At 42.5% G+C, this 26,960-nt stretch overlaps 1 protein-coding gene across 3 annotated transcripts in view; it reads left to right on the top strand.

Moving 5' to 3' along the window:
- Window positions 1-26,960, top strand: part of PRMT8 (protein arginine methyltransferase 8) — a 124,608-nt gene that overhangs the window by 57,913 nt on the left and 39,735 nt on the right. For 2 of the 3 annotated variants that reach the window (XM_050966207.1, XM_050966200.1), the window contains exons 2-4: window positions 4,213-4,398; window positions 7,898-8,053; window positions 17,244-17,307. In XM_050966207.1, the coding sequence (XP_050822164.1) occupies window positions 4,213-4,398; window positions 7,898-8,053; window positions 17,244-17,307 (406 nt within the window). The remainder of the gene's footprint in view (window positions 1-4,212; window positions 4,399-7,897; window positions 8,054-17,243; window positions 17,308-26,960) is intronic. The other variant, XM_050966211.1, reaches the window with a different exon arrangement.

Raw genomic sequence — 26,960 nt, 5'->3', positions numbered from 1 at the left:
GGTCTTCGAATTAATTAGTGTTCTGGAGCAGTATGTGACTGGTTTCAGTAGACTGTTAAGATCTTGCAGTAATAGTCCCCTTAATTCATAATCAGTGGCATCCATACTTATAATGGTTGGGCTTACTGGCAACATAGGAAGTAAGTATTGGGGCTTTAGATAGGAGCTGTTAGACTCTGTAGAATGCCTGCTCTGGTGCTTGCTCCAATCCAGGTGCTTGCCCTTCTCAGAAGTTATTCAAAGGATGTATTGTTTCTGACAGGTCAGATATACATCTGCTAAGCTAGTAAATCAAACCTAGGCTTCTTTTCAGTTCTAGAATAGATTCAGGAAGCTGCCTTTCCTTAATGGCTTTTCTCTGGAGCTTGGCTTTCATCTTGAGCATTTCTAACATGTCCAAAGAAGTCTAGCTGTTTCTGCTTCAGCAAGCACTTCTCTTCGCTGAACTTCAGACTTGCAGACTTGATTGTTTCTAAGACAATAGACATTCTTTCAACATATTCCTCTTCCTTGTTTTCCAGTGTTCTGGCAGCATTCGCTGGCTTTCCTATGGTGTTCATTGTCATAACATCTGAGTGCCTCACATACATCAATGAATTTGTTTTCACAACATCCTCTGAGGTAGGGAATTATTACTCTCCCCATTTGACAGATGGATAACTGAGGCACGGAGAAATTAGCTGACTTGATTAAGATCAGTCACAGTGTCTATGGCAGACTTAGGAACAGAACACGTCTCCTGAGTTCCAGTCACAAAACTATTCTTCTTCTCCAACTCATAGCCATGTACTACAGTATCATCTACAGAAGTGATTACAGTGCTTACTCCAGGTGCTTCAATATTTATATCTCTTTCATTTGGAAAATCTCCAATGTACTAGTAATGCAAAGTGCAATTTTTCAGAAATAATGCAGTCTTAATAGTATGATAACAGTTATTAACTTGGCACTGTCTGGATATACAGGCCTTTGCCAAAAACCAGCTGCAGCATCTAAAGGAAAAATATAGTGGCTGCTCTGTGAAAGATTGCAGAGAATGGCAGTGCTCTGTCATTTCCTTTGCAAAGAGAGGAACCAGTTGGGGTAAGACCAGCTCCCTCCAACCAGAAACACTGAGGTTCCCTCCTTTCTGTGTCTACATTATGGAAAAAATTTGTGGTTAGTAAACCTTGACCTCATACCCTAATATAGACAAACCCTAAATGACCTGCCCAAGCTCACATGGGAAGTTGGAGATAAACTCAGGAATTGAATCTAGATCTCCTGAGAGCTATGCTAAGTGCCTTAACCATAAGGCCATATTGGCTCCTTATAGATAAGCATCTCCAGCTGACAGCAAATTAAACATGAATTTACACTATGACCATAAAAAAGGCCAGTGTCCCTTTAGGTTTCACATACAAAAGGCATGGCATAATTGAACAAAAAGGTGATAGATTCTCTTTCCTTTACCATATATGGCTCTTGTGCAACTGCCCATAGACTATTGCATTGAGCATCTCACTATCTCAAAGACAGTAACTAAGTGGAGAAAGTGCAAAGAATAGCGACAAAATGAACTTGGGTCTAGATAACTTGATTTAGGAAGCAAAAGGGGTAGAGGGAAATGATTACAGTCTGCAAACATTTGATAGGTGCAACACCAAGGAGGGAAAGGAATTGTTTAGGGTATTACATGATGGTATAATTAGGAGTAATGGGATGAAATTACGAGGAGAAAAATGTAGATAACTATTATGGAAAAGTCTTAATGAAATGAGATGTGGAATAGTCTCCCTAGAGAAGTAGCTGAAACGCCATTGCATGGGACAATTAAAACAAACCAATAATAGGGAACAATCCTGCAGTGGCTGGGAGATGTACTGGGTGAGCTAGGTCTTTTCCATCTCCAGCTTCTATGATGAAAGTGTTTTTAGATCCTTCAGGATGAAAGGCATTGCAGGAATGTAAGTTATTACTATTCATTTTACACAGATGGACCAAAGAAACCATCAACAGGAGACATGTTTAAAATTATACATGAGCCAGGAAAGAAAGGTTAAAGTCATTTTTTTAATCAAAGTAAGTTAAACTAGGCTAATTGGTGCTATTCAGAGACAGTACAAGTGATTGATCTCTTGCAACACTAAACTGCAAATGATAATTCAAACCTCAGAATAAGTATCTAGCAGAAGTTGCACCAAATGAAGTCATGGCTGGGGAATTAGTGAATTTTAAACCCGAGAACAAGTAGAATAAGGATGGAATATTTTAGGTGGAGGAATTTCCATGGCTTTCTGTACAAATAAATTAATGGTGATGATCCGTAAATGGTAGGGCAACTTTCACATTTCTCTGAGATTTTGATGCCTCTCGTAATATTTCTCGCTGTTCAGAATTTTGCTTCATGCTAGAATTAAAGATGGAGATATATTTAAGAACCCACATCATCCGTGACTTTTTCCAGATATAATGTTAATACAACATTCTGTGTTCTGTATTGTGTTCATACATCCTTTCTACTCATTGTAGCTATCAAGTCTGATCCTGTGAAGTGATGTGTGCCCTCAGGTCCCTACTGAAATTGTGCTGAAAGAGGTGCAATTACACAGAGAATTGTGGGGGAGTGGAGATACATGAGTCTTATATCCATGCTGAGCACGCCATCAGCATCAGAAGAATAAAAGTTAGGGGTAACATATCCTGCTCAGCCCCCGGCAGCTGTTTCTTTGAGCGTTGAGGGACTTTCAGATGAAGAGAGAACTCTCAGTTCCTTGCAGGAGGTGTTCAGTGTCTTGTAGGATGGTCCTTTGACTATGAGCTCTTCTGTGCAGGGACCTTTTTTGTTTACCAAAATTCACATATTGTGAGGTAGGATGGTAAAGATTGTTGCCACAGTCTTCCAGAGGAAAAAGCTAAAAGAGAAGGCCCAAATCTCCATTGACTTGCACTTTGTATAGTCATTGACATAAGTGGAAAGGTGGTGAACATAAGAATACACCAAAGTTCTCCACTCATACAGTGTTAGCATTTTATACCCACTTTTCACTCTCTTTGCATTGTTGTAAATGACTACACAAGGTTCAGGGCAATGGAGAATCAGGCAAGGAAATTTTCCAAGGTCCGCACAGCAAGTAAATTAAAGAGGATTAAAAAGCAGCTGTTCCTGGCTCCCATCCTTACATTCCATTCATTGGACCATGCCACTGTCATAAACAGATAGCTAAGGGTTAATGTCTCTTTCACCTGGAAAGGAGTAACCTGAAACACCTGACCAGAGGACCAATCAGGAAACAAGACTTTTTCAAATCTGGGTGGAGGGAAGTTTTGGGGTGTGAGTTCTTTGTTCTTTGTCTTGTGTCTGTGCCCTCTCGGCTCTGAGAGTGATTTTTCTATCTCCTGGCTTTCTGATCTTCTGTTTCCAAGTTGTAAGTACAAAGATAGGTTTACATTGTTTTATTTTGTATTTACATGTGTGTAGTTGCTGGAAAGTTTTAAATTGTATTCTTTTTGGATAATGCTGTTTATTCATTTTTCTTTTAAGCAATTGACCCTGTATATTGCCACCTTGATACAGAGACTATATATTATGTCCTTTTTCACTCTTTTTATATAAAGCTTTCTTTTTAAGACCTGTTGGAGTTTTTCTTTAGTGGGGACTCCAGGGAATTGAGTCTGCAGCTCACCAGGGAATTGGTGGGAGGAAGAAGTCAGGGGGAAAATATCTTTGTGTTAGATTTACTAAGCCTGACTTTGCATACCCTCTGGGTGAGGGCGGGAGAGAGATTAGCTCTCTCGGTACTTGTGTTTCCAGGACTGGAAGCAGGGAATCTCCTAGGGTCGTCCAGGGAGGGGAGCCTGGGAGGAAGTAACCAGGAAACAAGGGGAGGGGGTTATTTCCCTTTGTTGTAGGACTCAAGGCATCTGAGTCTGGGGGTCCCCCAGGGAAGGTTTTGGGGAGACCACAGTGAGCTAGGCACTGTATAATTCCTGGCTGGTGGCAGCTTTACCAGGTCCAAGCTGGTAACTAAGCTTAGAGGTTTTCATGCTAACACCCATCTTTTGGACACTAAGGTCCAGATCTGGGAAAAAATGTTATGACAGCCACCCCTGCGTTGTAGCTAACTTACTGTAATAATAATAGTATCGCTGGTAAGACAAAGACGGCAGTGAACATGCAGAGCAATGTTCTGTGACTAATGACCATTGCAATAATATTTCACATCTTTCTAGGTCTGTAGTGGCCCTTCCCAGCCTCCTCAGCCTATTGTCATTCCGAAGCCTGTTCAATCAGTCATTCATGTACCTTTGCAACCGAGCTGCCCAGGCCGAGGCAAGATGGCAAAACTCCTGAATCCAGAAGAAATGACATCCAGGGATTACTATTTTGATTCCTATGCTCACTTTGGAATCCACGAGGTAAGGCTTTCTTTTCTTGGTAAAAGTATGGAAGGGCAACATGTTTTCAGTGATTTCATGGTTGATTTTCCCCCCCTCCTACTGGATGCACCAATTTGCCAAAGACCTGATTCTGCAATCTTTACTCATGGCAATGGTTCCTCTGATTAAGTGCTGATGATGAACTCCACTGCTGGGCAGAGGGCCACTTCAAGGCCTATGTATCATTTAAATTCTCAAAAGAAGCTGGTAAGGGTGCATGGAACTTGTGCTTGCTCTCTGCACAGTGGGGAATTTCACCTTTAAGTAAGTGGTACTTATGACTATAAGGTTTGCAGAATGGTCTACCCCCATGGAAAGGACATACCAATTTAGTAACACAGATGCTGCATACAGTACACAGTGGGCCATATTCTCCCTTCAGACATGCATGCCAAGCTCCTATTGATTTCAATGGGAGATACAAGCATTTATCTAAGGGAAAATTTGGTAAGGACTCCAGAGAAATCTGTCATTTAGAAGATACATCATGGAATCTTTAATGCCCAGGCAGTAATTACAGTGAGGTCATCAAAGTCTGTGGCATCCTTTCAGCTGTGGCTAACTAGGATTTGTTTCCTTTATTTTGATTTGTGTTTTGTTGGGATTTTTCATTGTGGGGGAGTTTTTTTCCGCCACTTGTGTATTTTGTTTGGCTATTGGATCTTGTTGCTGTTTGGAATTTTCCTGTTCTTAGTTACATCTTTTTCTGTGCCATGTTCAGAGGGTTTTATGCATTTTATAGGAGATGCTGCAGCTTTTAATAGTGATTTGAATGAGGTCAGGATGGAAGCTTGACAAATAGATTTTGGAAGGGCACTCAACGCACAGGGGGCATTATGGAAGAAGACGCAGAGACAGCTGTGGGAGAGGGAGACCAAAATGGTATTGAAGAAGGCATAACATGATGTGAGAACAATGGAATTGTACAGTTGTACCTAAGGGTTATATTAGAACAGCAGAAATGTTAATACTAGTGGTGATCCATGAGACAGAAAGAGCCCAGCTTGTCTCTCAGATCCCAGGGTGAGTTTCAGGAGTAGTAGTTAGAAAAATATTTTTATGTTTGTAAATAAATTGAACAAGTTTGGTATAGGGTCACTGAGACAGCAGCCCCTCCCTGCCTAACAACCTCTCTACCTTTGAAATCCACAAAGCAACAAATATGCATAATTCACACAAAAGAGATTCTCCACAGGAAGGGAGGGAGAAGGTTGCTACCACTTCAGTGCAACTGCCTCCCTCTTCTGACAGTTATTGAGTAGTTTAGTAGCATCCTTTGCATGCAAAAATATGGAGGAAATGTTCTGGGCCTTGGCTTGCAAGCAGCTTGGAGCAAAGGATGTGTCATCCTCTCTGTCTATAAAGAGTTACAGGAACATATTTCAAATCTGGGTGCCTAAAGCTAAGCTGCTAAATCCATACTTAGGCTGAGATTTTCAAAGCCACCAAATGGATTTAGACATTGTATTCCTATTCCAATTAATGACAGTTGGGCTTGCAAATCCCCTAGGCAGCTTTGAAAATCTCATCCCTAAGGTCAAATTTTGCATTCATAAAATATATTTTGTTTTTTGAAAATCAGGCCCTAAAAGCAAATGCTCAGGAAACATTAAATGGTGCCATAATGTGTCAGATCAGTAGTGAGAAACAAGCAACATGGGGATTGGACCAGGCTTAATACTGCCACAGCAGCTCCTACTTCATGCTAAGTGGAATCAGACTCCCCTCTCTACCCTTTCAGTACGTTATATCAAGCCACACTCCATGAGAAAATGTCCCCTTACACGTCAACAGTTATGGATATAACCAGTCCCCTTAAAAGTAACCCACCCAGACAGACAGACAAGCAATCAATGTATAGTAATCTTGTGCAACCGTGCTTCCATCTGCTAGGCATTGGGGCTTTCATACATCTTGGCATTCAATACGCATTCATCCTACTGCCTAAAATTATTCAGAGGACAGCAGGAGTAATCAAAGTTATTGCCTTTTAGACATAATAGATAACATTTTCACAAGCACCTGAGTAGCTCCTTAGTGCCTAAGCCACTTTTGAAAATGGAATTTAGATGCCTAAATCATTTGCGTTTTTGAAAATATTTCCCCATATTGTTTGATTTTCCTCACACTAGTGCAAATGAGGATTAACTCCACTGATGTGAATAGAGTTACACCTATGTACAATTGGTGTGAGAAAGGAATTGGCCCCTATCAGTGTCAACTTCAGAAGAAGGAATTGAATGCCTAAAGGGACTGATCAAGAGTTAACCTCTAGATACTGCACACATACCCACTAGAAACTGGACTAAGATCCTTCTGGTAGTGAGGCAGTGAGCTCCAGGGAATAGGAGAGTAAAATGTGAGTCAGGAGACTTGGGCCTGGTCTAAACTGGAGCCTGGTCTACACTACCCTCCATTCCCCTGATCGATCTATAATACGCAACTTCAGCTATGAGAATAGCGTAGCTGAAGTTGACGTATCTTAGATCAACTTACCTCCCGTCCTCACGGTGCGGGATCAACAGCCACAGTTCCCCTGTTGACTCCACTTCTGCCTCTTGCCCTGGTGGAGCTCCGGAGTTGACAGCAGGGCGCTCAGGGATCGATTTATCGTGTCTAGACAATACGTGATAAATTGATCCCCGATAGATCGATCGTTACCCGCCGATCTGGCGGGAAGTGTGGACGTTCCCTTGGGTGCTATTCCTAGGTCTGAAACTATTAGCTGTGAAACTTTGGGCAAGTCTGTTGAGCTGACATGTTCACAAGTGTCTACTCAACTTGAGTTCCTCCGTTTTTGGGTGCCCAAGTAAAGACACCAAGGAATCTCAAGATGAGCTCTCATAATTATTGGACAACAGAATATTTAGTCCTCAATCTCTCTGTGCTCCAGTCTTCACCCCCAACTTGTAAAAGAGGAATAATAATAACTACCCCACCTATTGGGGAAACACACTATGATGTGAAAAAAAATTATCTTATTTCGCCAGTTCATATCCAGGTGAGTAGTAACAGTCATTACCTTCTACAGTGTGGTGACTTATGTGAAACCTATTGGAGTTAGTGTAAGTCCAGTTCCTTGTGGAGGTGTCTGTATTATAAAGACTGCCACAACCACTGCAATGTTCATTCTTTGTGGTGGTCTCAAAAGAAAGCCCACAGGAGAGGAGAGTGAGGAGGTTTGCACCATTTTTGCCTATTCCCACATCAGTACTGTGAATTGACTATAATTTCTGGTCACCATTTTTAATGGTAAAATAATATTTGAGGGAAATAAGAGTAGACAAATGAGACAATGCTGATTCTTACTATTTCCGGTTCTTCGGGGTTTGCATTTTAAAGTTGTCTTGATCTGTAATGAATCCTGGTTGTGTCCCAAACAACCTGAAAAACTTTTCAGCTGGTGAATATGTTGAATTTTAATGATGCAATGAATCCTACCCCATGAGTAAACATGTGATGCCTTCTTTCAACACAGGAAATGTTAAAGGATGAGGTGCGCACATTAACATATAGAAACTCCATGTATCACAATAAACATGTTTTTAAGGATAAGATTGTATTGGATGTTGGAAGTGGCACAGGAATCCTCTCAATGTTTGCTGCCAAGGCAGGAGCCAAGAAGGTGTACGGGGTAAGAAGAATTTTTCCTAATGACTTTATTTTGGAGAAGGAGAGAGGGGAAAAAGTAGGTTTTCTTTTCTTTTTTCATGTGTTTCCATGTCTTGTTTTGAGCTATAGCCTTACACTGTGCGCCAGATCCTCAGTTGGCATAAATGGGTGGTGCTCCATTGATTCAGTGGAGCTATGCCGATTTGCACCAGCTAAGGATCTGTCCGATGACATCCTTTCAAAAGAGCGAAGGGATCCCTCTTTTAGCTGTTTCGTGTTTCCTTGTGATTGTTATGTGTGTGGCCTACACTGATCCTAGTAAAAAAAAAAAAAGAAAAAAAAAAGCAGTCTCTTTTTTGTGCAAACATTAAAGGCATTTGCTCCTCTTGGAAAAGTGGATAGGGAGTGTGCTGCTTTTCTGATTTTTCTTATGTTCTTGGGATCTTCAAAGCACCAGAAACAAATTCCTCCAATCTAGCCTCCCTGTGCATAACAACTAAAGGACCTGAAACAGAAAGCATCTGTAGCCTTTCCATATCCCTTATTCCACTTCTCAGAAAAGGCAGGGAATGATTACTTTAAATGTACTGTACGTAGGGAACACTAAAGTGCAGTTCTACTCTGAGAAGTGATTATGTAGAAGTTGTATCTTCTTACTCAACAGGTTTGCTCCTTTTCTGTATTCAGAGTTGTTTCTGGTGACTTCGAAGTGATTGATAAAAGTTCTTATTGTTTTTCACTCCTGTTTGCCCTGCAGAGTCAAAACAGCTCAGAGAGTGAGCTGGATTTTATTCCTTCTTTTATTCCTCCATCGACAAAATTGTTTTCTAAGTTCCAATTAGTTACAGCTGTGAAATGAAGACAAAAGGGTTGCCCAGACAGATTTAATTCAGGGTCCAAGTGAAGAATCTGTACTATTACTGATGAATAAAGCTCTATGTTTGTCACAGAGGTCACAGATTCCATGACTTTCTGTGACCTCCGTGACTTCTGCAGCGGCCTGTCTGCCTGGCTCGGGAACCGCCTGAGCAGCTCGGGCAGCCCTTGTGCCAGTCGTACTGGCTGCTGCTGGGACATGCTCAGGCCCCCCTAACCTCAAGCAGCAGGAGTTTGGGTGGGTGGGGGCCTCAGGGCTGATGATTGGGGTGTAGGGTGGTGCTTACCTGGAGTGGGGTCTCCCTGGAAGGGCAACAGGAACTCCCCTCCCTCAGCTCCTAGCTCCATGTGCTGCCTCCACCTGCAGCTCCCATTGGCCGCAGTTTTCAGCCAGTGGGAGCTGCGGAACCAGGGTTTGGGGCAGAGTGGAGGCAGCATGTGGAGGTAGGAGCTGGAGGTCGCCGCATCATGGGAGCTGGGTAGGGAACCTGCCCGGGTCCTGCCAACCTCCTCCCACCAGCTCCCGCAGTGCCTCCCCACTACATCTGCGATGGCCCCACCACCACGCCCCCCAACACCCATGGTGCCCCCAGCCAGGCCACACCTCCCTCAAGTACCCTCTGCGCCCCCCAGCCCACATCCTCTCAGCACCCGTGGTACCCCCTGGGATGCCCCCCTGAGCCGCCCCACCCCAAGTTTTAGTCAGGGATACAGTATAAGTTATGGACAGGTCCCGGGCAGTGAATTTTTGTTTACTGCCCATGGCCTGTCCATGACCTTTACTAAAAATACCTGTGACTAAAATGTAGCCTTGCTGATGAAGTATGAAGTGCAAAGAACTCAGCTTGACTCTTAGGCCCAAATTTTCAAAAGTGGCCTTAGATTTTGGATGCCACAATTTTTGGGTGCCCAATCTGAGGCACCAGATGTGTCAGGTTGGGCAGTGCAAAATGGATACTGCCAAATTCGAAGCCTCTATTGAAAATGTTAGCTTTAGAGCCTAGACTGAATATGCAGGGCTGGCAGTTGGCAAGCACATATTTTTGCCTGTAAACTGAGCACATTTGACCTGAAGCCTCAGTGACAATAAAGATGGAGCACCAGGCAATGCTGTTTTTATGGCCACTTTTCAGAACAGAACTGAACTCTGTGCTACCTATGTGGTGGTGAAGAGCCTCAAACAGAGCCGGGTTCAGGCCACAGCGCGCCAAGCGCATGCTTGGGGTGGCACACCATGGGGGGCGCTCTGCTGGTTGCCAGGAGGGTGGCAGGTGGCTCCGGTGGACCTCCTGCAGGCATTTCTGCGGAGGGTCTGCTGGTCCCGCGGCTTCGGTAGACCTCCTGCAGACACGCCTGCGGCAGCTCCACCAAAGCGCGGGACCATCGGACCCTCCGCAGAAATGCCTGCAGGAGGTCCACCGGAGCCATGGGACCAGCGAGCGGCAGAGCGCCCCCCGCGGTATGCCACCGTGCGTGGGGCGCCAAAATTGCTAGAGCCGGCCCTGGCCTCAAACACCCTGGGCCTTAGTGCAACATTTTCAAAGAGTTATCACACAGGGCTTTTTTCTCTAGATATAAAATAGGAAATAACTGTGGTGCCTCAGATAGTCCATGTGGGAATTATTGGTAAATGATGACTTCTTACTGTCAACCATGTACACGCCTAACTTACGAGCCAGAGAGTCACTAATAACACTCTCTTATTTCTAACTGTTCTCTCATCCGCTTCTCCTCTCATCCAAGTCCCAGTTCACTTATCTAGTTTTCCTCTTGTCTCTCAGTTCAAGGTCTTGAATGTATTCTTTTCTCACTGCCTTCTTCGTCAGTGACCTTCTAGTAGTATCCATGAATTTCAAACAAGCGAAGGAGGGTCAGTGTGACCAGGGAAATGAGTACAGAGGTGGAGAAGGAGCTTGCTTGGTGTAAGAACATAGGGAAGGGAGCAGGAGTGTGGCCTGTTCCTAGCCGGAGTGGGCTAGTGATGAGCTGCTGCAGTTCTTGCTTAGCCCTTGAAACCTGAGACCAGCTCCAGTTTTGCAGGTGTGCAAAACGTGAATCATCTTCTGCAGCAAAACTATCCGCATTCTATGGTGTTTTTAGCCAAACCGGGAGCAAAGGCAATTATGAATTGATCCATTAGGACATGAAGACATATGGCTGACATTAGTTTAATTGAGTATTAATTAAATTAGAGATAAACACATGATATGGAAAACATTATAGGGCAACAGCAAGTTAACATAATGAATGCTTCTAACTCTTCAGCATGAGGGTATATGCTACCTCTCTTCTTGGACAAATGACCCAGGTATCAGTTTCCTGGGTGCAATGGTGCAGTTAGAATCATTGGTTTTCTTGCCAAGGTCTTTGAAAGCAAGTGTGTAAAGTTCAGGAACCATTGATATCACACAGGCTCCATTGTAACATTAAGCGAAGCACATAGTCTCCTGTGTTGTAGGCTAGCAAGAGTGGGACGTTTTAAAAAGGAAGTGGTATGGACACAGTGAGGGGCTAAAAGCTGGCTATGCAAATTGATGATCAGTGTATCAGGGGAATCCATAGTAACAAGAGGAGAGGTTTAGGGAATCAAATTCACATTTGAGAAGGAAATCAAAGGCAGAGCGGGGAAGAGACAGATGGAGTTAGAATTAAGATTGGTTGTAGAAACTTAAATGGGACCATATTCCATCGGAAGTTGAAAATATGTCTAATCAAAATACTTAGAAAATTGGGTTGATTTGGCTGGAATGTAGTTTTAGAAGAAATCTGGGGGAAAAAGTCCCAACAATGTTAAAGTGCTCCATTTTGACATTTCTGGAATGAAACATTTCAGTTTTTTGTTTTGAATTACTCTTTGTTTAGACATTTTTATTTTGCATTATATATTATAATATGATACCATTTCTCAAAAGTTGAAATTGAAACAAAATATTTGGATTGACCCAAAACAATTTTTTCCCCAGAACTTTACAGTGTGAAGAATTTTGAATCTTTTGATTTTTATTCCTAGCTGAAATGACCCTAAATTTAAAAAATCTCAAAGTTCTTCATGAAAAGGAACTCTGCACAGCTCTGGTTAAAAAGGCTGGGAGCAACCTCTAAATGTGTAGATGTCTCTGTACCCAATTTAAGAGGTATCATGAATAAACACAAGGAATTAGAAGTCTAATTAAAACATAAGACATAGAGAAATGTAAGTAAGGGTGGTGAAATTGGACCCTTTCTTTGCTAAGATTACTGTGGCAGGGCTGGACTGTGCAAACCACCCATAGCAAAGGAAGGCATGCCTTAATGAAGCTAGGACAGACATTCCACTTCAAGGAAGCAGAATTCTTCCCTAGGCTCTCTGAGGTGTGCCTGTTACAGCCCTTCATTGTTCCCTTCTACATGCCTGTCCTGCTGCAGGACCAAGGGCAAAAGATGGGGGTAAGGCCATGACTCTACCAGCTCTTCCTTTTGGGGTGGTTTCTGCACACAAGAGTGCTCGCAGGGAGCAGTCGTAGTGTTCTCGAGTGCACACAGTGCAATTATGATTGGTCTTTACATGGGCTACACAAAAAGGGGAGGCTCCATGCAATCCCTCCATCCTACCCCATGGAATTTCAAAGGGCCAACCATAAGTCAGCCTTTAGTGATTAAAAGAAATTCATTGGACATAGTATCTCCAGTGGGGCGTTTTAGAGACTTCCATATGACATTCCTAAAGTTAGAGCAATGAGGATTACACACAGCATTACAGATGCTTTGATGTCAAATTTGGAGGATATATTGCATGTGGTTTCCCAAGGGGTTTGTTCAAGGTATAGCACTACTCAATGTTTGGATTTACAACTTGGAGGATAAAGAAAAGATTGCACTAATCACACCAGCAGGTGACACAAAGTTTGGACAGAATCCCAGACAGTTTGATAGGTATAGCGGTTGCACTTTAAAACTTTCCACTTGTGCCTCAGTATTTACTCCAAATATTGAGGTAACATTGCCAAGTTAGCTACAGGAACTGGAAAATGTTTAGATGCTACCACTATATAATATAACAATAATCGTAAGTGTGCTGGTGACATGGATTGAAAAATCCATCAAGGCAATTCAATAAAGGCAAAAGTAAAGTGGTTCATGGAGGAAGAAATAGTTAAATGCACACATTTTAAATGGAGGGACATTAGCTAGGCAGCAGTAGTACAGTTAAAGCAACTCTAGTGGGATATAAATTGAATTCTTGTCAACAATCTGGTGCTACTACAAAAAAAGCATATGTTTATCTTGCGTTGTAATAATAAGAATGGCATAAATCCAGCAAGGTTATTATTGTGCACTTCCCAGCAATGCTTAGGGATCGATCAGTTTACTGCATAGTTTTGTGTGCACATTTTAAAAAAGAGACACAAATTAGTAGACTTCAGAGGGAAAAACATACAGTTTTCTACAGATATTAAAGCACTTTTACAAACATGGATAACTGTCATGATCCCCATTTTCCAGGCAAAGGAACTGAGGCATAGAGAGGTTAAATGACATGCGTACGGTCAGGCAGAGTTAATGGCCAAGCTGGAGACAGAAGCCATGACTCTTAACCCCTCATTTCATGCCTATTAAAAGACTTAAAGTAAGACTTATGAGAAAAACTGGAGAGAACTGAGCATGTGCAGTCTGGTGAAAATATGATGGAGGTGAAAGTTATCTATCTATAAACATGAGAAAGGAGAATATAAAAGAAGACAAGGATCAGTAATTCCCATTAGTCCAGTGAGGAAAAAACAAGGACATCTTCAACTTTAAATCTAGTCAGTTTAAAAACAAAAGAAGTTAAAAGTCATTTTAAGTACAATACCGACCCTTAAGTCCCCCTGTAAATTTTTGTGCTTTTATGACTGCAAGTTCCTATTTCAAGAAAATGTTTCTTTCTCCTTTTTATGGGTGAAACACCCACATAAATGAAGGAGAAACTGACTAAATGACTCATGAGACAGAGGAAGCTGTTAAACCAACCATAATCAAAAAGTGCTCTCAAATAGACACACTAACAGATTGGTCTCTTTCAGTTACAGTTGTTTTAGGTGCTAATTCTAACAGTAGGTATACTTTTTCTGCCACAAATGTGAATTTTAAGTTGGCAGTGTCCCTTGAAGTTGCAGCATGTGAAAATTAAGTAAAATATCTAGAAAATTATTATAACTCTCAGAATAGCTCAGTCAGAAGATTAAGCTGCCTAGAGAGATGGTAATGGATAATTAAATACTGCCATAATAATGCTGGAGGATGGATTAGGTGACCTCGTTCAAGGTTTTTTCCAACCCAAAGGAATCTATTATTCCAAATATAGCATTTTGGTTAATTAGTTTACTCTCTCATTTTTATACTGTAGTATTTCTTAGCTAATTATCTGCAAGTAATAAGGGCCATTAAAATTTATTTAAATAATCAATTCAGTTAGATAACCAACAGTTGAAATGTGCTGGGGCTGGAAGTGTCAGCAGAGTTTTAAACTCTGCTGGAGAAAAGCATCAGCCTTTCTTTTGCAGAACTTAACAGCTCTACAGGAGTGAGTTGAAGAATGTATAAACTCTGCAGGAAAAACTTTCTCATAGCACTTAAAAACTTTGTAAGCTAAAGTATTTATGACATCAAAAAAATGTTATGATCTGTTACAACTTGGCCCAGTCACTCTATTGATGGTCATTAGTCTGTTGTAAGTGGATCCAGCAGCTTTGTCGCATGTGCTTCAAAGCCCCCTGAGCCTGGGTAGTCTAGTGGCTATTTTTAACTCTGGGTCTGTAGGGCACATTCTCATGCACAGATCTCTTGTCTTAGTCTTTCCTTGGGACATGGGACTCCGCAGTCCAGCCTCCCTGATCCCTGAAACAAGTGCCACAGATCTCCCATGCCCCCAGTTGCTTACGCATGTTCCCCCAGAGTTCCACCTAGCTGCAGGCAATCTGGCTTCTAGTTTCACTCCTTAGGGGACACTGGGACAGGAAAACAAGGAACACCCCCTGCAGAGAGACCTTTGTTCCATGGGATTGGCTGGCAGTTGAAAGACAATGAAATTTCATGGTCCTAGATCAACGGTTCTCAAACGGGGAGCGGGAGTGTGTCAAGGGAGATGCGAGCTATGTGCTTTCTCTTTGTTTGGTTTGGGTTTTTGAAGAGCTCTGGCTGTCAGCCCCAGGTGGCTGAGACTTCTGCAGAAGGGCCATGCACACCCGGGAGAAGGGGATAAATGGGACAGACAGAGTCATGCCTCCCAGACTCTCCTCTCCACCCCCACACACTCAGTCCCTCACCAGGAGACAGCAGGGCTCTAGCTGTCATCCCCAGGATAGCAGCAGCACAGAAAGTAAGTGTGGCAATAGGGCACTAGGTCTGTTGTGAAAAGTGATATTGACAAATATAACTTTTTACATTGCGTCTCTTACTTCTGTGCTGCTGCTCGTGCAGCACTTCCTTCAGAACTGGGTGGTGGTCTATGTACTTGAGGAGGAGGCTGTAAACTACTACAGACACAAAGAAAGGGGGCCCGATCAAAAAAGTTTGAGAACCAGTGCCCTAGATAGCTCTATCATGGCTTCTCAGTTATAATCATTCAACTAGGGAACAAGCACCTTTCCTGGGCAGGGTGGCTGTCTAGAATTCATCATAGGAATCTTGCCTTGGGCAAGGTTAGGCATGAATTCAGCCCCTACTACAAAATGGATGTCCTAATCCAAAAATGATGGTTACAGTACAAAGCAGAGTTCGGAATTTGTCCCAGACACATCCCACCTTATGACAGTCTGCATTTCAAGCTCAGGGCACAGAGCTGACGGAGGGTGTAGGTGGGTCATGATATTTTCATAAATACGGAAGGACATTTATTGGTAGAGTGTCAATATGTGAACATTCATTGACAGAATTTGAGAATTGTGGTACATTTCCCAGGTTAGTATAGAGAACAGCTACTAAATAAGGCACTCTACTTACTCACATCTGCCAGACTTTTTTTTTTTTTAATACCTGCTCTACTTGGTCTCCTAGATCTGATTCAGCATCATTCCAATATGGAAGGAAGACAGTGTGATTTGTAAAAACCAATTCCCACTTCCAACTTCTTTGTGCTGATCAGGTAGCACAGGGGGACAGCTGGGCATTCCCTTCGCATAGGCAAATGCTGGGGTGGTTTAAAGCCAGCCTCCACTCTTACAGCATAGGGGCATATTGGTGAGCTGCAGGGGATGTGACCAAAGTGTGCTGTGCTCCACTGAACCTAGATAAGGGAACCACCTCTGTGGTTGTGGTAACTTGTGCCAAGGGCCTAACTGGATCCTGGCTGCCAGGATTGGGAAATGGGGTTGAGAGATGATGGAAAGCCACTGTGGAGAATAGAAAAAAGATGGAAAGCCACTTATGCCCCACATCTCCTCAGGTGTGTCTAGAATAGATCAGGTGCTATTGAACATGTAGTCTGTACATTTTTCAAGCCAGGAAGGAATAACTGAAGGACTACTTTAGACCTCCTTCACATTGCAGAAGTAACTCTGCTGAAGTCAATGACTCTGAGTCTCCAGTTTGATGCTGAAATACACAGATGTTAATGAGAAGATAATCAGGCCCAATGGAGTCACATGGATGTAAAACCCCTGTGAGAGCAGAATCTGACTGAGTCTCCAAAATAGATGTGGGAAGCAGCACAGCATTTGATATAGGACAAAAGAGAGCGCTAAAAGAAGGTCCTGGAGACATAAGAATTCTGAAGGTTGTTTTAAAAGTACATAAAGTATATCAGTAATTTAGTATCTGTGAATTTTGAAATTCCCTTTCAATGGTACACATTGTTATCAAAGTAGGTAAATAATGGAACTGATGAATAATTGCTTTTCCAAACAGACACGTACTGAAATGCTTTTGGATGTAGACACAACTTGAACAGTTTGGAAGCATATTTTTTCAACTGTGTTTGGAAATTTTGCAACATGCTATTCTTTCTCTTGAGTTCTTTTAATGATTGGCTTTTTTGGGGTGGCGGTGGAGGCACGTAACGGATTTTTCAACAGATTCTGAAGTAATTGGGATAAATTAAGGTATTATTATGTATGCTATGCAATCTATTACATATGACCTCTTTCTTTCATATTTTCACATGAGTTTAGAGAAAGTCTCACATATAATACACACACTTCACAGTTTTCATGCTAATATATCACCCTCTCTACAATGGGACTGCCGATAAAGCTTTGATTTATCTGCTGTCTATGGTTGCATGTTTTGTACAGATTCTGCTGTGTTCAATAGATGTTATTTCTGTTCAGTATGTCTGAAGTCTTTAACACAAAGCTCTCCTTTGTCCTGTTCTTCTTTAGATTGAATGCTCCAGTATATCTGACTACTCGGAAAAAATTATCAAGGCGAACCACTTGGACAACAGTAAGACATCTAAGAATAGTTTCTGTGAAAAATGGTGGCAGACTGGGGCCTGCACTCTCTGATTGATTTCTGTTGTATAGTTTACATGTAATTGATGGTTTGGTACATACAGCTGATGATTTATTTATTTAGATATAAATAGAAAACAAAATAATCCTTATTCACAGCTCTAGGCACCTGGACAATTACTGAGAATCACAATCCACCCTGGAATAATCACTCAGGAGCACATCAGTGCTTATGTGCAATGAAAGTAAATGAACCTAACTAGCTGGTAATTCAATGTAGCAAAATAGACCCCAAATGCTACCTTCAGTGATCCTTCAATCCACAGCAAATAGGTGATCTTTACAGAGGTTTTTTCAAACTGGGGTTGGGGACAAATTCAAGAATCAAGGGGTCTCCCATGGAAGGTGTCTTCATTGCAGGGTGAGTCAGAGCTAGGCTAGTCCTTGTAGAATGTTCTGTGACGTTGTGCAGTCTGTACGGTTTTATAAAAAATTGATAATGAGTGTATATAATGCAACTGGAATATGCTTCATGCAATAGGTCTCTTGTAAGGTATCATTACAAAGCTTATAATCTACTGAGTGTGATCATCCTATTTGTATAAATGTATCACTCTTGTAGCTGAAACTAGAAATATGAAACATAACTCTAAGGGCCTAGTGTAATTATGCAAAGTGTGGGCCATTAATGGTGGTTTGGAATCTTAATGGCTCCCATCAACCAGGACAATTGACTGTTTGCAGGCAAACCTTCCTGTGAGTCAGGCTGGGAGGAATGAAGACTTGGGGTCTTACAGCAACATGTGATCATGTCACATGAACTGTAATCCATCTTTAACATGGTGCTTTTCCAGTGAGGGGGGGTGGAAACCCAGAGAGAGACAAAGGATTCCTGCCTTATGCAAAAGATATATAAAGGGGTGGAAGAGAACAAAGAGGAGAGAGCCATCATGAAGAATCCCCTAGCTACCACCTGAGCTGGAACAAAAGCTGTACCGGGGAAAGAGTTGTGCCCAGGTCTGCAAGCTATCCAGTCTGAGAAGAAACTTACTGAAGCATCTCTGAGGGTGAGATTATCTGTATTCAGTTTGATTAGATATAGATTTGCGCGTTTTATTTTATTTTGCTTGGTGACTTACTTTGTTCTGTTACTACTTGGAACGACTTAAAGCCTACTTTCTGTATTTAATAACATCACTTTTTACTTATTAATTAACTCAGAGTATGTATTAATACTTGGGGGAGCATACAATGTGCATATCTCTCTATTAGTGTTATAGAAGGTGAACAATTTATGAGTTTACCCTACATAAGCTTTATACAGGATAAAACAGATTTATTTGAGTTTAGACCCCATTGGGAGTTGGGCATCTGAATGTTAAAGACAAGCACACTTCTGTGAGCTGCTTTCAGGTAAATCTGCAGCTTTGGGGCAAGTAATTCAGACCCTGGGTCTTTGTTGGAGCAGACGATAGTGTCTGGCTCAGCAAGACAGGATGCTGGAGTCCTGAGCTGGCAGGGAAAGCCGGAGCAGAGGTAGTCTTGGCACATTGGGTGGCAGCTACTAAGGGGGTTTCTGTGATCCAACCCGTCACACGTTCCCTAGTGCGGACCTCTACCCTGCTCCAGACCCATGTAGCTGAATCCACACTGGTGCTGTACTAAGTGCCCCTGTGCTGGGGCAGGCTTTTGGCAGGACATCCTGTGGCTCTTAGCCCTGTACTAAGCTGTGCTGTTGCCAGCTGCCGCTAAGCTGCAGTGGCTAAGCTGCTGCTGTCAGCTTCTGGCCAACAGACAGCACTCTGGGAGGACGATTTCTCACATGGCATGTCTATTGAAATCTGTGGAAACACAGCAGAACTGTAACAGGCAACTTGGGGTTTAAATGCTGAGCTAGTGTAGGTGACTCCAGTGCAGAAGAAGGGAGGAGGTAGAGAGCAAGAAAGTATGGCGGAGGTGAAATTGTGGGAATGCAGTGGAGGACTTTGATTAGCCTGTGTCCTCACTGCAATGTAGATGGGTTGCCAGCCTGGGCTGAGGAGAAACACAAGCTCAAGCCCAGCAGCATATGCTAACCTGGGTTTAAAGTACTGTCAAACATGGGTAAGAGGTTCTATGTGGACTGCAGGGGGATAGGGTAAACACCCGTTAGATCCCGGGCTAACTCTCCAGTGAAGACATACCCGAAGAATACCCTGTTGGCAGTGCACTCTCTTCTCTGCCAGCTGGTTTTCTCTCCAGTAAAACTCTCATTGACTTGAACGATAGTTTTGCCAGAGAAAGGATTGCAAAGCTATTTTTTTAAATATTAAAAACAGCTGCAGTGGTCTCTGCTATGTACTCAGCAATACCTTCCATGACTGCTTAATCTAGACTGACATTTAGGGAGCTGTGAGCAGTGAAACTAAACTGGACGGTCTGGGATCTACCAAACTAGAGAGAAACACAGGGTCTGTCTGTGTTTAGTAGCCTCAGTGAAGGATCCCCTTTATATTCATTCTACCTGAGTCCTGTTTCGTCTTTAGCATGAAGACTCAAAGACGCAAAAATCTGGACATAGATTTCAATGTGTTCATGGGTGTTTAGACCTGTGGAGGGGAGGTTGTTCAGCTTATTAAAGGGGTCACCAAGTGAAATTAATGGGCAGAAATTAATAGGCAGCAGGTTTAAAACAAACTAAAGGAAGTATTTTTCCACACTATGCACAGTCAACCTATGGAACTCCTTGCCAGAGGATGTCATGAAGGCCAAGATGATAAGAGGGTTCAAAAAAGAATTAGAGAAGTTCATGGAGGATAGGTCCATCAATGGCTATTAGCCAGGATGGGTCGGGATGGTGTCCCTAGCCTCTGTTTGCCAGAAGCTGGGAATGGGCAACAGGGGATAGATCACTTGATGATTACCTCTTCTGTTCATTCCCTCTGGAGCACCTGGCACTGGCCACTGTCAGAAGACAGGATACTGGGCTAGATGGACCTTTGGTCTGACCCAGTATGGCCATGCTTATGTTCTTATATAAAAATGGGGGCTATCTGAAATATTCTAATGTAGGACTTGGCTCCAATTTCAAACACATTCGATGCTTGGGAGGTGTTCAGCTCTGAGGTCTGGGATATTGATTCAGAGCTATTTCTTGTGTTATGTACAGAAATCTGATAATGAAACAGGACTCCTACAAGCCTTCTCTGTGGGGTTCAATCACTGAGCAAATTACCTTTTTTTCAGATAGATCCATCTCTAACCTTTCTGAATCTATGATTCTCCATAGTGAATAATTTTGGCCTCATTGTGCTGTCACTAACATAGATAGAAATCAAGAGTAACACCACTGACATCAATTCGTTCACACCAGTGTAAAACCCAGAGTAAACACCTCTTTCTTTGTTTACCAAGACACACCATTCTCTAGAGAGTCCAAGGGCCATACTCTACTCTCGGTTGCACCAGTGTAAATCTGGAGTCACTCCAATGAAATTAATGGAATATCTCCACATTACACTGGTATAAATGAGAGTAAGCCCTGTCATAAACAGATAGCTAAGGGTTAATGTCTCTTTCACCTGAAGCACCTGACCAGAGGACCAATCAGGAAACCGGATTTTTTCAACTTTGGGTGGAGGGATTTGAGTGTCTAAGGTCTTTGTTTTCTGGCTGCCTGCTTTCTCTGAGCTTTGGAGAAGTAGTTCTACTTTCTAGTCTTCTGTTTCCAAGTGTAAGGACAAAGAGATCAGATAGTAAGTTATATGGTTTCTTTTCTTTGGGATTTGCATAAATATAAGTGCTGGAGTGCTTTGATTTGTATTCTTTTTGAATAAGGCTGTTTATTCAATATTCTTTTAAGCAATTGACCCTGTGTTGTATCATCTTAATACAGAGAGAACATTTGTACTTATTTTTCTTTCTTTTTATATAAAGCTTTCTTTTAAGACCTGTTGGAGCTTTTCTTTACTTCAGGAAAATTGAGTCTGTACTCACCAGGGAATTGGTGGGAGGAAGAAATCAAGGGGAGATTTGTGTGTTGGATTGCTAGCCTGACTTTGCATTCCCTCTGGGGGAATAGGAAAGTACTTTTTGTTTCCAGGATTGGGAACAGAGAGGGAGATTCACTCTGTTTGGATTCACAGAACTTGTGTCTGTGTATCTCTCCAGGAGCACCTGGAGGGGGGAAGGGAAAAAGGATTATTTCCCTTTGTTGTGAGACTCAAGGGATTTGGGTCTTGGGGTCCCCAGGAAAGGTTTTTCAGGGGGACCAGAGTGCCCCAAAACACTCTAATTTTTTGGGTGGTGGCAGCAGGTACCAGGTCCAAGCTGGTAACTAAGCTTGGAGGTTTTCATGCTAACCCCCATATTTTGGACGCTAAGGTCCAAATCTGGGACTAAGGTTATTTCAAGCCCTGACTCCAAGGATCCAGTTCTCCTCTTCTAAAACTCATAGAACTTTTAAATTAAAAAAAAATCCTTTAAAGTTAATTTAGACTAGAGCCAGTGAAAAAGGAGCTGAACTGACAGCTGTTTACCAAAAACTAGGTAAAACACAGCTAGTGGCAGTGCAAGCTTCCCCCGCCTCACCCCCGAGAGAGAGAGTAAAATTTCAGTCTCCAGGCCTGTCATTCTGGCGGCTGTCAACAGTGCTAAAATTCACCCCAAAGGAATCGTCAGGACCATTTTGACATGTGATAGAAGTAGGATACCTGAGTATTGATGACAGTGAATATTGTAGCAATCATATTCTGGAAGGATAAAATTCACCTCTGTGCTTCATTTAAATTTTAAAATAGAGTATAAGTGGGACATTAAGCTTGTATTGGCTTCATCGTAACCCAAAATGATGCATCCACATAAAAAAATTCAGGCAAACTCATATTTCAGAATCTAGTTTTCCAGTGCCAAGTTTTCCAAATCATCTAACACACAGCTTTAGTATCACATAGTTCAACTTAATGCTGGTCAAACAGTAATCTCCCACTTTCCCATGAGTTCTGATTATTTTTCTGATTATTTTTGTGAATAGAAACACTGAGTTCTGTTTGCTAAGGCTTGGTCTACACTACATGTTTAACAGATTTTAGCAGTGTTAAACCGATTAACGCTGTACCCATCCACACTACGAGGCCCTTTATATCGATATAAAGGGCTCTTTAAATCGGTTTCTGTACTCCTCCCCAACGAGAGGAGTAGCGCTAAAATCGGTATTACCATATCGGATTAGGGTTAGTGTGGCAGCAAATCGACGGTATTGGCCTCCGGGCGGTATCCCACAGTGCACCACTGTGACCGCTCTGGACAGCAATCTGAACTCGGATGCAGTGGCCAGGTAAACAGGAAAAGCCCTGCGAACTTTTGATTTTCATTTCCTGTTTGCCCAGCGTGGAGCTCTGATGAGCACGGGTGGCGATGCAGTCCCAAATCCAAAAAGAGCTCCAGCATGGACCATACGGGAGATACTGAATCTGATTGCTGTATGGGGAGACAAATCTGTTCTATCAAAGCTCCGTTACAGAAGACGAAATGCCAAAGCGTTTGAAAAAAAAATCTAGAGGCTACACAGTGCTGCGTGACAAGTGTAACGGGAAGCCAGAGACTCAAATGGACGCTCATGGAGGGAGGGAGGGGGTACTGAGGACTCCAGCTATCCCACAGTCCCCAGCAGTCTCCGAAAAGTATTTGCATTCTTGGCTGAGCTCCCAATGCCTGTAGGTTCAAACACATTGTCCTGCGTGGTTCAGGGAATAGCTCGTCAATTTACTCCCCACCCCCCACGTGAAAGAAAAGGAAAAGAAATAGTTTCTTGACTTCTTTCAATGTCACCCTATGTCTACTGAATGCTGCTGGTAGACGTGATGCTGCAGCAGTGAAGAGCAGTATCTGCTCCTCTCCCCCTGCCCAGTGGCAGACGGTGCAGTAAGACTGGTAACCATCCTTCTTATCAAACTGTGAGTACTCCTGGCTGGCTTCAGGTGAGGCTGGCCGGGGGCACCTGGGTGAAAATAGGAATGATTTTCGGTCATTCCCAGTAGATGGTACAGAATGGCTGGTAACAATCTTCATCATAGCCACTGGGGGCTGAGCTCCATCAGCCCCCTCCCTATCCTGTGTAAAGAAAAGATTCTGTCCTGCCTGGACTATCATAGCAGCAGGATGCTGGGCTCCTCTCCCCTGCTCCACTTAATGTCCTGCCTGGACTGTCTTAGCACGGGGAAGCTGCCTCCCCCTCATTTTATCTCACTAACAAGTCACTGTTTCTTATTCCTGCATTCTGTATATCTTCATGACACAAATGGGGGGGACACTGCCACGGTAGCCCAGGAAGGTTGGAGGAGGAGAGAAGCAACGGGTGGGGTGGTTGCAGGGGCACCCCCCGTGAATGGCATATAGCTCATCATTTCTGTGGGATCTGACACAGAGCAGCTGTGCTCTCTGATACACTGCTTCTCTAGTACACCTGCCCCATATTCTAGGCAGGATTGGCTCTATTTTTAGAAACCATAAAGGAGGGATTGACTTGGAGAATCATTCCCAGTTTTCCCTTTGTGCCCCCGGCCGATCTCAGCCAGGGGTACCCATGATAGCAGCAGACAGTACAGAACAACAGATAACTGTCATCTCATTGCCAAATTACACTGGCAACAGACAGTACAGAATGACTGGTAACCATCTCTGCTATCATGCAAAAGCAAATGAATGCTGCTGTGTAGCGCTGGAGTATCGCCTCTGTCCGCAGCATCCAGTACATTTACGGTGACTGTAAAAAAAAAAAAAAGCTGAACAGGCTCCATGGTTGCTGTGCTATGGCGTCTGCCAGGGCAATCCAGGGAAAAAGGGTGCAAGATGATTGTCTGCCGTTGCTTTCCTGGAGGAAGGAATGACTGACGACATTTACCCAGAACCACCCGCGACAATGATTTTTGCCCCATCAACCACTGGGCTTTCAACCCAGAATTCTAAGGGGCGGGGGAGACTGCGGGAACTATGGGATAGCTATGGAATAGCTTCCCACAGTGCAACGCTCCGGAAATCGACGCTAGCCTCGGACCATGGACGCACACCACCGAATTAATGTGCTTAGTGTGGCCGCGTGCACTCGACTTTATACAATCTGTTTTATAAAACCAGTTTATCTAAAATCGGAATAATCCCGTAGTGTAGATGTACCCTAAGATTAATTGGTTTCTATTATTTGGTATGCAGAAGTATTTGTACTAGTGCTAGGTGTTCAGAAAAGTTTCCGTGAATCCTAAATGTTTCACAGATTTTAGCACAGATAATGATTTGTCTAAAATTAATATTGGAAAGTGCGTTCGTCTCTAATCACTACATTTTTTTATTCTGTGTCAAACATTTCAATTGTCCAGTCAGGGAACAGACCCAGTGCCATCTCATTTCAGTAACTGTGACAAAACATGAAGGGTGTATTGTAGCAAAGGGAACAGTTTGCAAACAACCCATAGTTTGAAAAATTATTTGTCCAAACTATTTGGAAGAAAACTTACAAATAACGAATATTTCTGGAGAAAGTCAGGACACACTTGTGAATAATTTGCTAATTATAAAGGGAGATAATTATTTGTAACAAATAATGCAACCAGATCTAGATCACCTTTAGCATTACTCTAAGTAAAATATATGCTCCCATTTACACCAATATTATCATGGTGCAATTCCATTGACTTTAATAAGGTATTCCTGGTTTTCACCTGGGAAAGTGAGAGGAGAATCATTGCACACTTGTGACCTTCCACAGAAGTAAAATGAAGCACTTACATTACTTTATGCATACCTGCTATTATGATAACACAATAAACAGCTCAAGGCTGGATTTTGCTGTAAAGTTAGGCTTATTCAAACCAAATGGGTTACTTAATCCACGTGGTGCTGTGAATTCAATTAGCTTCTGTGACTCACCTCACCCCCTCTATTTCCATTCTTGGTTAAAAAAGAAAGTGAGTGAGTATTTAGAGAAGAGTACACCTTTGAATTAGAAACGTCAGTGGGAAAGAATGCGTAGGTTGTTCCAATCTGGTTTGTATAACTCACTGTACTTGGAGGCAGGTATATTAAATTGAAAGCTTACGTGGGATGTAACTTAAATGAAGGCAAATAGAATATACATCTAATATGTATTCTGCCTAATCAAAACACTTTTGAAACATTTCTAACATGAGTCAAGGGTTGTTTGATCCCTTTTCAAACAAGAGTTGCCTAATTATTTCATAAGATTCAGAGTTCAGCCTGTGCTTATAGAAAAAATCACTGAGAACTTGCTACCAGAGTAAATGAGTATAAATTGCAAACAGTGGGCCATATTCAGAGCTGATGTGAGTGCTGTTCCCAGGGAAGTGTGTTGGCCAAATGCACTGGCCCATACAGATGAAAGTGGAGGTACCATGCATACACGATGTCAGAATCATTCAGTGAATATATAACTGTGCTCTTAACTAGGTATGATCCATGTACATTCTTTATATTAAAACTCCAATAACTGAACCTTAAATGCCTTGTATCAGCAAAACATGATCCTTGCACTTTTGCTGCTATGGGGTATGACATATGGTGCAAGTTGCACATTGTAAAGGTAGTTAAGAAAATACACTATAAGTGGTAAAGCAGTGTCACTTGCATTGATTTTGCATTTGAAGTGTTGCACCCAGTTTGCACAACAACTCTAAAGGTGTAGAATAAGTGTGTGAGTCTGTGTGTGTTGAGGGATTGTAACAGGAAAAGCAATTAGGAAGAGAATGTAAGATAAAGAAGGGGCTCTGCTTTATTTTAACACTCCTTTACTGCTTTCCTTGCTACAACCCACTCTTCTTCCCCTCTCAGTGTAAGCAGAAGAATCAAGCTGTGTTAATAAATGTTGGCCCTCATTTTGAGCTCATTGGTTTTCCACTAATGTAAATGAATGAATCTCATTGATACTACTCTGTATTCACATTGGTGTGGATAGGGTCTGGGTCTTTGTTCAGATGGATCTACCTCATCCCCAGAATGGAATGTCTTCCCCTTTTTGCAGAGTTTTACTGCAGGAGGGGATGATCTGGCCTATTATTATTCTTTGTTGATCCAGGTGATGTGATTCCATCCCCCTCTCCCCCTTCAGTGACTTGCCAGCAATTTAACAAGCTTCACTGTGTGCTCTCCCTGCAGTCTGCAAGTTAGGTCTTCAGCCACTCCGAACTAAATAACCTTCTCAGCTCCTTGAAACTAATGTGCTGCTGACAAAACACCTGACAGGAATGTTTTTCAAAACAGCCACTGTGGATAGCTGGGGAAAGACAGCCAAGTCCAAAACTGCTAGCAGATTCTAAGTGAGGTGCCAATGTGTTGTGAAAGAGTCTGTCAAGAAGCAGATGATTTTGGAAAGCAGGGCAGGTGTTTGTGCAGACTTTTATGTTTGTGTTACATGGAGATAAAAGTACGTCTGCTGAGTGAGCTGTCCAAGATTTTTAAAGAAAATGGCCCTGATTCTCCTCAGTGTGAAGATAGAATAATACTTTGAAAGTCCCACCAATGCACATGTGGAGTGGATCCACTGAAGCCAAAGGAGCTGTACACTGCAAAGCTGATGTGAGATCACAGTCAGGCTATATGTCTGTAAGAGATGGTGGGATGTATTTATCTGGTCATTTAAGCTTAAGGATGCATGTT

This window comes from Gopherus flavomarginatus, chromosome 1 (assembly GCF_025201925.1).
Source record: "Gopherus flavomarginatus isolate rGopFla2 chromosome 1, rGopFla2.mat.asm, whole genome shotgun sequence".
Lineage (NCBI taxonomy): Eukaryota > Metazoa > Chordata > Testudines > Testudinidae > Gopherus > Gopherus flavomarginatus.
The sequence above is the reverse complement of the archived record's forward strand: the minus strand, read 5'-3'. Positions and strand labels throughout refer to the sequence as shown.